At 39.0% G+C, this 13,987-nt stretch overlaps 1 protein-coding gene across 1 annotated transcript in view; it reads right to left on the minus strand.

The window, feature by feature from the left end:
- LOC125280557 (neprilysin-like) overlaps positions 1–10,210 on the minus strand; it is a 71,737-nt gene extending 61,527 nt beyond the window's left edge. Inside the window, exon 1 of the mRNA XM_048211205.1 lies at positions 9,633–10,210. Coding sequence (XP_048067162.1) covers positions 9,633–9,693 — 61 coding nt within the window. The 5' untranslated portion in view covers positions 9,694–10,210. The remainder of the gene's footprint in view (positions 1–9,632) is intronic.
- Positions 10,211–13,987: the final 3,777 nt, after the last annotated feature.

The following is a 13,987-nucleotide window of genomic DNA, read 5'->3' on the forward strand; positions in this document are numbered from 1 at the left end:
GGTCGAATCGAGGGTCAAGACGGCCTTAGAAGGGTAACGCCTCCGCCCGGGTGTCCACCGAACCGCTTATTTGTGCCGGAGGGATTACGGTCCATGGTCATCCAGTGGGGTCACTGTTCCAATGTAGCGTGTCATCCAGGGGTTAAACGCACTAAATTTCTTGTCCAGCAACGATTCTGGTGGCCTCGTATGGCTCGGGACGTTCGCGATTTTGTGTTGGCTTGCTCAGTTTGTGCCGTTGGTAAGACTTCCAATCGTTCCCCGGATGGGTTGCTCCAACCGCTGCCAGTCCCTTCGAGACCCTGGTCCCACATCTCGCTAGATTTTATCACCGCCCTCCCACCCTCCCAGGGGTACACGGTCGTTTTGACCGTAGTGGACCGGTTCTCGAAGGCGGCTCATTTCATCCCCTTGCCCAAATTACCATCAGCCAAGGAGACAGCGGTTATAGTTGTTGACCACGTCTTTCGGCTTCATGGCCTCCCGATGGACGTGGTTTCTGACAGGGGTCCCCAATTTGTGTCAAAATTTTGGCAAGAGTTTTGTAGATTGCTGGGGGCGACTGTCAGTTTATCCTCAGGGTTTCATCCCCAGAGCAATGGTCAAACTGAGAGAGCCAATCAAGATTTGGAGCGAACGTTGCGATGTTTAGTCTCCAAGAATCCTTCCTCCTGGAGCCAGCAACTTTCTATGGTGGAGTACGCCCACAATACGTTACCAGTGTCGTCCACGGGCCTGTCGCCGTTTGAGTGTAGTGTAGGTTACCAGCCATCTATTTTTCCTAGTCTGGAATCCGAGGTCACGGTCCCCTCTGCCCACGCCTTTGTCCAGAGGTGTCACCGCACTTGGACGAGAGCCCGTGAGACTCTTCTCCAAGTGAGGGAGCGCACCAAGGCCAAGGCCGATCGCCACCGGTCAAAGCCTCCCGTATACGTCGTTGGTCAAAAAGTGTGGCTTTCTACCAAGAATATTCCTCTCCGATCCGTCTCTAACAAGCTTGCTCCCAAATTTATTGGCCCATTCACTATCACCAAAATCATTAGTCCGGTGGCAGTCCGCCTTAAACTTCCTCCGGCGTACAGGAGGATTCATCCCGCCTTCCATGTTTCTAAAATTAAGCCCGTGTTTCATTCCAACATTAATCCGCCAGTCCCGGTTCCCCCACCGCCGCGACTCGTAGATGGGGAACCAACCTATTCGGTCAACCGTATTCTGGACTCTAGGCGGAGGGGACGCGGATTCCAGTACTTGGTGGACTGGGAAGGTTACGGTCCGGAGGAGAGGAGTTGGGTACCTGCCAGAGACATTCTGGATCACACCCTTATCGATGATTACAATCGACAGGTAAGGGAGTCGGGGAACGCCAGGAGGCGTTCCTAGGAGGAGGGGTACTGTCACGGTTCGCAGATGCATTGTTTCCTTCCTGTCGCGTGTTCTGTGTTGTGACAGCAGTGGGCGTGTATGTGTGTGTGTGTGTGTGTGTCCAGGCCACGTGGCTCATCAGTGGATCCAGCTGCAAGTCATCACCTCACCAGCTGCTGCTCATTCACTCACCCTTTATTAGCTCACCTCATTCTCTGCTTCCCCGTCAGATCGTTGTTTGGTGTACTGTGCTGTGTTGTTCCGTCCTGTTCCTGCCCGGAGTTCTAGTCGTGTCTTCACCCGTTCCAGTTGGTGTTCTTCGTGTTCTCGTTCGATGTCTGGACCTTGGATTACTTCACACCAGCACCTTTCGTCACAGCCACACATCACCAGCCGACCATCTCAATCCCTGCGTCACCAGAGGCCCGCCTATTCAGTGACTGTGTTCTATTCTCTCTTCATTATAATAAACCAGTTAACTCGCATTTGCTTCCTGTTATCAATCATGACATTAACCAGTATATCAGCATGGGAGATTCAATACTCTCACAGACACAGAGAACAATCCGTAAAAGGTGCAGGCTTACTAATGGATTACATGTGAAAACTAATTTACTGTACTGTTAAAAAATTAGGTGTTGGTAAGAATTTTTCATTATTATTATTATTTGAAAGAAGCATCTTTTGCTCACTAAGGCTAAGGATTTATTTGATCCAAAATACAGTAAAACAGGAATATTGTGAAATATTATTACTATGTAAAATAACTGTTTTCTATTTTTATATATAATACAAAATGTAATTTATCCCCTTGATGGCAAAGCTGTATTTCCAGTCTTCCTTGCCACATGATCCTTCTGTTACAACCACGCCTGTCCCGGACTCCATTTCCCATGTTTCTCCCTGTTCCTCACCTGAACTCACTTCCCTCATCAGCTTTCCCGCTCTCTCTGGATTCCCTGCACCTGTCCATCGTCATCAGCACACCCTTTATGTTGGACTCACTCCTTGTTTAAATGTGTTCGCTGTTCTGTTCCTTTGTTGAATAAAGTTCCTATTTGTGTAGAAGTCAGTTTATGACTCATCCCTGCTTCAGCAACACGGATTGTAACAGAAGAATGGACCAAACCGAAAGGACTTCTACAAATGGGAATCTTCTTTGTCCCTGTCTCTCCTGTGCCTCCCAGTGAAGATATGCCAGTGGTTGACCATCTGCAGGATCTTCGGCAGGACGGTCGCCCACTGGAGAGGTACGTGGAGGAATTCTCTGAGCTTTCTTATTTGTTGAACTGGCCAGATGCCCCGCTTAATGCATGCTTTCTGATGGACCTGGACGAGGGCACAATCCGCTATAGTGAACCTGCCTGTTTTTTTTTTTTTCCCTTGTCGAGTCTATGAATCTGATTCTCTTTTTAAATGTTCCAAGTTCGAAATTGAAGAGGTTCAAGAGGGAACGTGTCTTCCTCGTCCAGTCCCCTCAGAAAAGCACGCGGCCTGGTCAGTTCAACCACAGCCAGTTTCCTCCACGTATCCCTCCAGTAGGTCTGCCCCTTTTGTCCTGCCTGTCCCTAAACCGAAATGGCCGAAGAAAACGTCCGCCGCTGCAAAGGCCCGCCATGAAATGGTCACCGCTGAGCTGCCCAAGCCTCCAGTGTGTGGCAAAAGCTGTCCTCAACCTCCCCAGCGTGACAATGATCACTGGCTCTTTGGGTGCTTCTCAATTCTTATTTGTGCATCCTCGTTTCCTTTCCTTGCTTCCTTTCCTCGCGTCTTCACTCCACCCCTTCAGGATGTGAGGGAAGGACACAAGGAACAGATGCGAGGATGTAGGAATTGAATCAAGTGAAATGATATATCCTCGCTCCCTTTAGCGTCACTTCAAAGTGTCATCAGCTGCACTCCAGGGATCTATCCATATGTTATTAAAGTTTGGTTATTTAAAAAAATTATAATAAATATTACTAAAGCAAGATGCCCCGTTGAAATATATGAGGTATAAATTTTATTTAAATTTAAATTATTGTGACAGATATAAAGGGGGAGGAGAATTTATGCGTGCGTCACGTTTCTCGATGAGAAAAACTTCCGCAAAGGATGCACCTGTGTATCCTCGCTCATGACTCCTCAGGAAGCCTCCTCTCTCCTCGTTCCTCACCTCCTTGCGGTGCAATTAGAGAATTGAGATGTCCTTCAAGATGGCTGAGCTCGATCGTTTTCCAGGTCATAGGATGGAGGACGGAGGAGCGAGGAGACGAGGAGACGAGGAGGGATATTGAGAAGCACCCATAGACTTTTGGATGGAGCCAGTAGCTCCAGCAGCCCGCGAGCCCACTCCATTCCACGAGCCCTTCCATCCCCCCCCCCCCCCCCCCCCCCCCCAAAACTCCTCCCAAAATTTTTTTTGCCGGGGCCCCATGTACCCGTGGTCGGGGAACATGTGGGTGGGACACGTGTGAGTGGGGCTCAGGAACCGCCATGGCTGCCCATGTCTCCTGACCCGCCATGGCTGCCCACGTCTCCTGACCCGCCATGACTGCCCGAGCCCCTAGACCCGCCCTGGAGACCTGTACCCATCTGCACCTCGCCCCGCACCTGCGTGTAGGTCTCCAGGGCATCAAACCGAGTAAAGAGTATGCAAATTTGGCATGCTGTCCTTGGGGAGGGCTCCGAGCTCGGAATGTGGTCTGAACCAAGAGTACTGCCCCCAACCCCTGGCTGGGATGAGAACAGATAAGGGTGAGGAGTTGGGGTTGAGGAGGGATGCTGGGAAAACTGTCGTGGGACAGAGGTGAGCCAGCTATTTATATATAGGCCTCCTTGCACTGATTGGGTTGATTATCTGAACATGTTCCTCCCGAACTTTATAAATAAAACATCATATGGTGGAATATAATTATCACTGAAGCTCAATGAGTATGAAATAATTTGTACAAAAAGTAAAGAGATGACATTGCTGAAGTCCAGCAGCAAAACATCTTTGCACCATTTGTATGATCAAGTTTTAGCATATTCTTCTATTTTATCATGAATTTATATGATTATTTCATTAAAACATTGTTCTTTGGCAACATTGTAGTGCTAATAAAGACGTTGAAATTGAAATGGAAATTGTTTGGGAACTTCTGGCTTGTGACTGATCTATTTTCATTCTCTTCATATTTTGGTGAAACACACATAAACAGAAGATGACAGACAGGTCATTTATTATTTACCACCTATGTCTATTCTTTATTTGTTCTGCAATTGCTGTGAAATGAATACCTCAAAATCTCACTATGTTAACAAAATTCTCTTATTTACTTCTCTATATTTTGAGGCAGATATTATCCTCCCTTTATTCATATTCTAAGACTAAATTATCCACATCCAGAGTTTATCTGGTAGGTGATATTTTCACTAAATTTAGATAACATGAGGCACATCTGCAGTGATGAACAAAGACATGTATCTCTCCCTTATATTATTATAGCCTAAGTGGCTATGTGACAGCTTATCTATGTCCCCTGACTCCCCACTGAGGATATGATCAAAACTCAAGGCAGAGCTGTTACTTGTGACTGCGACAGGTCTGGAGAAAATCAGAACCAAGGGCAACTTCACCAGCTTTGACTTTCCAAATCCATCTAGGACACTCAGGCAGGGAGTAAAGTTAGATTATTGTAAAAGGGGAAGGAGCGTGCAAGAGATAGTGCCAGATGCATTACTTGCCACACCAGGCATAATCTTGACACACATGGAGAGTCCCAGGACCCCCGGATCGGATATCGTCTGACGTATGTGGATCGGCAGGGAACCAACTCGCCTTAGCAGGGGTACTGCATCTCCCTGAAGGACTTAGAAACAGGAAGACCTTTCAACCTAATCTCTTCCAGCACAGCCATGCTGGTGTGTTCATAAACCAAACTTATAGCTTACTAAATTTAAGAAATCATATTTTAAATACAAGAAGTTACAGCAGCTAAACAGCCTGTGTAATTAAAGAACATATTTGTCATTTGTGTCATGTTAAAATACCTTCTCATATCCCAGATTAATATGCAGAGACTACTATACTATTTCAAAAACCAATCCAAAACAAATGGGTGAGTTATATAAAATATATATATAATATATTTAGCATAACAATTATATATAATGAATATACATTTTACTGAAGTCTAAAATATTTTCTCAGGTAGAAAGTATTAATAAAAATATTTTTCAAAATCCTTTAATTTTATTCAGAAAATCACAAACAACAGGAAAGTCATGGGGTCTTTGAATATTTTTGTGGACAATATGGGCCTTGGAGTCAAAAAAGGTTGAGAACCACTGCTTTAAAAGTAGCCATACATCTCCTTTGACAGCTGTGGAACAAAAATATCTTCATCACTGTTCGCTATACAATATAGCAAGCTTATGCTGAATATTGACAGGAAGCATGGATGACTTATAGGGTTTCTTCTAATTATAATACGCCACTAGTAATTATCACCCATCATCAGCTAGAGTAAGTGCTTTTTCCATGTTTTTCAGAAACAAAGATCACAACATCTTAGTAATTAGTAGTAAATTGGCAAATCTCATAGATCTTTCACATGCAGTGACAATCACCCTGAGGGTGGCCGAGACTTGAGAATCTAATTAGCAGTCTAATACTTAAGAGAAAGTTGCCTCGCACTAGCTTCAAAGATTCTAGGTTGGAGTGCAACTGTGAGGGTCATCCGTAATGCAAATTTAGTGCTTCAGTGCAGCTTTTACTGTAAGAGGTTCTGTTTGATTCCTTATTGGAACTGCCATGGTGAATCACAGAGTTGGCTATAATATCTACAGTCTGCTTCGCTTCTGGCACAGCAATGGTGAATCCTCTAAGCATGTCTTTTACGACAAAACACAGCCTCATACCCTCCACATGACTTGTGTAATCAGTATAACAACCCTCAGAAACTGTTATGTTTGTACAGCTCATAGAGAATACATCTGTAGCTAAACCACACAGTTTACACTTCAGTCTTAAATGTATTTGATCAGGCTCCTGAACTTTCGATGCTGTTAAACTCACCTAAGTAGCCCAGATGCTTATGCTAGGCTTTTAATACTCTATAGACACAAACACTTTTTTTGTGAAAAAGTCTGTGGATACAAAAAAAAAAAAAAAAACCTTTTCTGTGGTTTTGCACTCTGGCTGAAGTTTGACAGGAATACATGACAAGGCAAACGCAATTACATTCTGTTTACAAGTACACTTCAAACTGCTGGGACCTATTTCTGCATCATTCTCCACTGCCATAGTTTCAATGTGTTTCCATGTTTGCTTGTGCTGCATTTTCAAAGCTTTCATACATACCATTGTATAAGGGAAGTTGTTGCACAAAACATCTTAAGGACTGGTACAAAATTGTTAGTTCATAGAGTGCCATGAAATACATTCCAGGAATGTGTCACATTTTGCATTTTTATTGCAACTAACCCAAACCACCAACCATTACCTCAGCAATAAGCAACATCAAAACACACTCTGTTGAAATCACTTGGTAGTTCTTTTGCTTGTTCGCTGACCAACATGAGTAAATAGAATTGGATTTTTAATTACCCGAGTGCTCCGCATCCCAAGTGCAATGCTATACCAGGTGAGCTACCGAGCAAGTTTACTATGTCAGAAAAGCCATACTGTACATATAGAGCTAATTATTTGATGTAAACATCAAGATGTATTAGTTTACAAATCATGCACTATGGTAAAAGTGTTTTGAGGTCATAACACAGTAGTGTGCAAGGAACCATGTGAAAACATGATCTTTATTAATAACAATAATCTGCCCATGTAATCATAATTTGTGTGAAAGGAATAAAAGTTGTTAGTGTTTCACTTTTTTTTTTTTTTTAACAAAAAATATAGCCTACGTTGATTTTATGAATTTGTATACTAAGGGTTTTTCAGAACTTCATGCTTGCTGTTGCATGCCATGTGATGTGACACTATTCTTTTATTTTATTTTATTTTTATATTAAAATAATTGGTGCCATGTGGCAGGGGGTATGCAAAAGGGGGTCAAGATGACTTTAATAAGGCCACAAATATGGCCATCTGAACTAAACATAATTTGTTGGGCAGTAAATCTTTTTTTTTTTTTACTTAATCATAGTTATTTCTAAATATTTAATAATTATTTTAAGAAATATGGTAAATAGCTTTAAATATTTGTTTTGTTAAATATCTGAATGATTGTATAACATTCATGAACAGTTAAAATGCTTAGAAACACATATTTTCTTTAAACATAAAACCTAATTATCAAATATCTTGTATGAAAAAGTATATATATTACCACATTATAATTTCCATGTTTAGTTGACTACAACTTCAACAAAAAGGTGTCTAAATTTGGACTGAGTTTGTCAGACCTCTTTTAATAATAACATCACTTTTCTATAGCGCCTTTAAAGGAGCTTCTCAAAGCACTTTACAGTATAAGAAAAATACATAAACAAAATACAAAATAAATCAAACCAAAAACACTGGAGGATTAAAATAAACAAACAAACAAATAAAACAAAAGGGCACATGAAGAATTAAAATAAACAAGAACCAGCAATGAATATCACAATCAACAATAAGCTAGCTTAAAAAATATGTTTTTAAATGCTTTTTTAAAAATTACTGTGCTTCCTGAATTTCAACTGAAAGTTGGTTCCACAACCTGGGAGCAGATATAGAAAAAGCCCTGTCACCCACACTAAAAAAAAAAAGACTGTTCATTTTTTTTTTTTTTTTTTTTAATTACACAGTAAAACACAGTTTTCCATTGAAACAGTAATATACCATAAAACAATGCATTCTGGGTAATATTTGCCTATAGGCTACTTTCTTGAAAATGACAAATAATATTACCCATAATGCATTGTAATATACTGTAAAAACAATGCATTCTGTGTAATATTTGTCATTTTCAAGAAAGTAGTCTATTTGTTTCTTTCTCGAAAACAACAGATAACATTACCCAGAATGCATTGTTTTACCGTATATTACGGTTTCAATGGAAAACGTAATTTTACTGTGTAAATTTGTTTTTGTTTTTTTTAGTTATTTTTTATGGATTGTAACTGTGTTTGATGGATAACCAACAAAACCCTGCTGAGAAGAGCGAAGACTTCAATTTGGAATATAAGGTGTTAAAAGTGGAGATAAATACTCTGGGCCTGACCATGGGACCATGGAGGGCTTTGTATGTGAGCATAAGAACTTTGAAATCAACTCTACTTAACTGGTAGCCAGTGTAGTGACTTCAGAATGGGAGTAATATGATCTCTAGTTTTGGTCCTAGTTAAAATTCTAGCTGCAGAATTTTGAATGTACTGTAACTTACTTAAAGTATGAGTATTCAACACCTTTTAACATCTCTAAAATACATTCTTACTGAATAGCAGAACTATGATATCTTGTTTCGGTGTCACCACTGTTCTATCTTACAAGTCATATACTTTTCTCTATGTCCTCACAAACAGTATGTTGCTTTAAAACATTTATCTGGGACAACCTGTGCATATCACATCCATGTTATAATGTCTCCAAATATGAAAAACATGACTGATGACACATTCTTAAAAATTTACTTATATTAATGCTTGATAATTCAGCATTAGAGAACCCAAGTTGTAAAACCATCACTTTACTGAATTAGAAATGAGATACAGGTCTGAAATCGAGGTAGAAATATTATGGTTGATTAAATGAAAATCTTCAACATATATCAATATACATCTAAAAACTTCACAAAATGAGATTTTAAATGAATATGCTTTATGTTTCCTATAGGCAATGTTTCCTGTGTGTTACACTAGTGTTTGTACTGTATCAACAGTACTCTTGGTGTTTCACATTTAATTTTGTGATATGTTAATACATTTCTGAGCAGTGCAAAAACAACAACAACAACAAAAAACTACCAGATGTACAATATAGGTGACACATAAATGAAAGAAGTTAAATTTCTGAGGAACATGGACAATCATCAGCAGTTCTGAGTTATGTTAATTATGCATTTAATTTTAGATTTACTTTATATTTTCATTTATCTGAGATGCTATTCAAAGGCAGTAAAATACTTAAAAGCATTAAGTATGCAGTCCATACTTTCAGAGCAGTGCGCATCTTAGGACAACAACTTTTAGGCTACTAATTAAAACCAGAGAATAACAACTTTTAGCATTTCCCAGCCAGTGCATTAATGAAATATCTTAGTCAGCACACCATGTTTCTAAGCCATGTGCAGCATGCGTAACAGACTCACCAGGTGTCTCTGGAAATTTGCGGTCGATGATATAAATGGGCATCACCAACCGATCAAACATCCATCAAATCCGTGAGAAAGATACCCTCCTTCCAGATCGATGACTTTCAAGAGTATTCTGGGTTTCTAGGATATCAATAACAAATCATTGAGCGATATCAGTTCCCTTGGCTACCTGTTAACGTCGCGTCCGCAGGATGTCCTTGTGTCAGTCAGTTATTATTTGATGCGCATAAGAAAACACCTGGAAAATGCCTTAGGATTAATTCAGCGAAACGAACGATGTGAGACAACAACGAAGTACTTAAGTTCTCCCGGCGTCTAATGTTGCCTCCCACGAAAGGCGGTGTTTAGGATTGACTGAGGCTGGCAGCAATGCCAGCGCGGTGTCGAGCGCGCAACTGTGCGCTGATATCGCACCAGTGAACTCTGGGTTCTACTCAGATGCTTGAGTTTCATGGATAAACTCTTTTCTAGAAACGAGTGTGAAACTTATACAAAGACTTTAAAGGGGTTCCGACAGTCAGTAATTTTCGGTGCACATTATTTCGTATTCTTTTCGTGCAGTTAAAATTTACGTTTGGGTCCTCTAGAACCGTCCAACGTCTAACCTTTTTGCTAACCGTCAACTATTTTAAAGATTTTTTTTTTTTTTTTTTTTAAGAAACCATTAAAGTTTTTGTTTGTTTGTTTTTGTTTTGTTTTGTTTTTGTAATGTTTTTATTTATATCAACAAGCGTTCAAGTAGCATACTGTTGCTATAGAAACCTCTTCAGGCGACCTTTATTCATGAGCCACAATTTAATTTACAATTTGTGGTTTTTGAACTGCTGTGTGAAAACCTTAATTACAATGCGCGTAGCCTATATTAATTATATAAAATGCGGGTAATTTCAGTCCTTATTAATGTCTACATTATGTCCACAATGATGATGACCCTTGGGGGCTGGGGCAATTGTTAATGATTGTTGATTGTTATTGCCTCCTGAAATGTAATGATATAGTAATCATTAAACTTAATAATAACAGTCACACTTAAACTATTTGAAAAATATGATGATTATTATTTGTAATCTGATTTATATTTGCAGTTATTAATAAAATTGGATTTCAAATCAGCTTCATCCATAGGCAGATGTCATGCATTTTATTTTAAAGTATACTTTGTGTAAGTTATCAGAATATTGTTTATTTTTATATTGAAAACTACAAGGTTTCATAATTGCAGCTTTGTGACAAATTAAACATTTCCATTCAGAAATAACGTACTTGATCAGGCTGAAAATATTACTGTAAAATAGATGGATAATTCTTTTGCATTTCTTTGTGTTTTTACATGTTGGAAAGGAATGTTTGCCCTTTTGCAGACCTTGCTGGTTCCACGTATTACTGATTAACAGCAGAGGGTGTCAGTACAGCACAAAACCTGTGAGGTCAGCAAGATGCCACAAGTTTAACATGGTAGTGAAACTATAGGGCAATTTAACACTAATACTCTCTATGCAGCAGACTATGGTCACACTGTGGTTTAAACATGTTTTAGGCCCATGTGAGATTAAATATGGTTCAAAATGTTTATTTAAAGTGAATATTATTATAATGTGTTTCATACAATGGTAGCCTATATGATTTGTTACAACAGAGATCACCTACAGGTTGAAATTCCTGTGTTTTGTGTTTTTATATTTCACTCTAAATCAGTTAGTGTTAGGCTACTCAATAAATAAATAAATAAATAAATAAAAAGTAAATAGAATCGCTGTGTCCAAAATTTCATTTAAACAAAGGCACTTGAAAAAACAATCTGTTCCACTGCAGCACAGTTCATATTACCATTTGCAAGCACTCTGTTGTATTGTGTAAGGGGTTCGTCGAGGAACCAACTTTCCTTCCACCGTCACTGAGAGCCCAGTGCACTTAATATAATGACGCACACCAGGACAGGATGTCTTTGGTGACTCCAGAGGTTATTTGAGATCTGAAATATTGTAGTGGTGTAATGCATTAGGAGTAACTAGGACCACTCTTATGTGGTTTGTTATCGGACTGTACACAGGGAGTATAAAAGTGAGCAGGCCAGTTGGAAGGTATTAAGCCAATTATTTCCCTTCGGACATCATGAGATTTATTTCCTTTTCTGTAGAATGTTTGTTTCCTTTTCTCTTTCACCACATCCACCATTCACTTTAACTTTATCTGCTCCTTGTTTTCTTTTATGATATCTATCCATCTGTTTTGTGCACAATGAAATTGGCTATCTCTTGGAGATTATGTCATTCTGACAGTGCAGTCCTTGCTTTAGGGAGTTCCAGAATCAGGTTGTTGGCTGGATCTTCCCCTTCATTCCTATGCCTTTTTCTAGATGGTCAGTTTGGTATTGCTGGCACAAGACCATCATTTCTCAGCATTTTTCTATTCCCCTGAAATCTCTATTGGCATTTACTAAGATTAATGCCAACACCAAGTAAATTCTGTGCCCCTTGCAACAGTTCAGTCTTTCAACTGAAAAACACAATTATGAGTTGGACCCACAAGGGCGATTTACAGGAATAGACATGACTGTGTTTCCTATAAAATAGTTACAGTGCATTTTCAATTCTTTCTGTTGAGGGAAATAAATGCAATTTAGTTTGCTAATTTAGTTCTCATAGCACAACATGTAAAATTATTCAAACATCCCCTACCAAAGGGGTATGGATTTATTAAGATTTAATTGCTTATTTTTTAATCTAAGACATTCCATAATAGCAACAATGTGAATTCAAATTAAATTACTTAATTCAATTAGCCTTCAGGTTTTAATGAACAGCGAATATGTCTAAAATGTACATCTAATGAATAAATAACAACCCTGTTAATTACAATAAGTTTTATATTAAATAATAATAACAACAACAAAAGCAAAAACAACAACATTCCACTCAAGGCATTTTGTGCATCTCACCCCAGGGGTTTAATTTTATATTTTACTTAAAAATAAATACAATATTTTTAATGCCACAAATCTAAAATATTAATGTTTCCACAAATTCCTCATTAACAAATAGACACACACACACACACAAAAAAACTTTAATATTCAACATATTGTCAAAGATCACTATTTTCCAGAGACACATAACTAGTTTAACCTCAAAACTCTTCCAACTAAATTTCATCAATGCTAATATTAAGATAAAATTACAAAATTAAGAAGAGCATAGCCATTCGTGAGATGAGATTTTGTGCCATTTATGGTCAAGCAACAACATCTTTTTCAACCAGTGTCATCTTTACTGATCATACACTTGATATGAAGCCATGTAAAAATGTCACCAGCTACTGCAAAATGTGCAGTAATATAATAAAATAGCACATTTTGTTATGGTAGCTCAAACTGCATGTGGATAAAAAGATATTTGTGAACATGCTTCATGTTTTACAAATGCTTTCAACAAATTCCCTCTCTAAAGTGTTCAATGAATAATTGATGTTAGCATATGTCTGTTTTTGAGCAGTGTGTGTGATTATGTGTGCAAAGGGTGAATGAATTAGAGTTGTATGTATCTGTTTTAAATGTGGACACTGATGTTTTCACATTTAGAAACAAACTCTATGTTTTTAGAAACAAACTCTATGTTTTTATTGTAGGGCTGAATTAGTTTTAAGTGCTCCATAATGAGAAATAATCACAGGAGAGTGCACTCGCTAAGACTTCACTCAAGGAATCCACACATTGCACAAAAAACAATTATGCTAATGGAAAATAAAATATAATTCGAATAATTTATAAGCAGGGTGTGCAAATGTAGGAGATTTTACAAAAAGTTGTTTTGCTTTAATGAATGTAAACTTTATGGCATATATTATGTTTGTAGACTTAAATTCTTTTTACTCCATGGTGTTGTAATGTTTGGCAGTATTGTTAAATATTTAACTGCATAACCCAAGATGCTAAGGGTATTACCGGAAGTAAAAGAAGGTTAATAAAAAATAAGGTCGCGCTCACGCACAACAAGCACTGCATGTTATATCTGAGTTGTGTCTATTATTATACATTTATCACGACAGAGTGAAAGAAAAACAGTACATGGTGTCAGAGAAAATAAAGAACTCACGCAGATGAGAAGATGGACTCTGCTGGTGTTCCGATGCCCAGGATGGACTGGGATTCCCTCAACTTGCCTGACGCGTGGAGGAGATTCCGACAACACACTGAGCTGATGTTCAAAGGCCCGCTCCAGCAGGAACGTTGCCGCTATCTCCTGCTGTGGGTAGGGGAGAAAGGCAGAGACATTTACAACACTTGGACACTGACTGCTGAGAACACGTTTTAAGTGCATACTATGATAGATTCGAAGCATATGTAATGCCGA

Source organism: Megalobrama amblycephala, linkage group LG1 (genome assembly GCF_018812025.1).
Source record: "Megalobrama amblycephala isolate DHTTF-2021 linkage group LG1, ASM1881202v1, whole genome shotgun sequence".
Classification (NCBI taxonomy): domain Eukaryota; kingdom Metazoa; phylum Chordata; class Actinopteri; order Cypriniformes; family Xenocyprididae; genus Megalobrama; species Megalobrama amblycephala.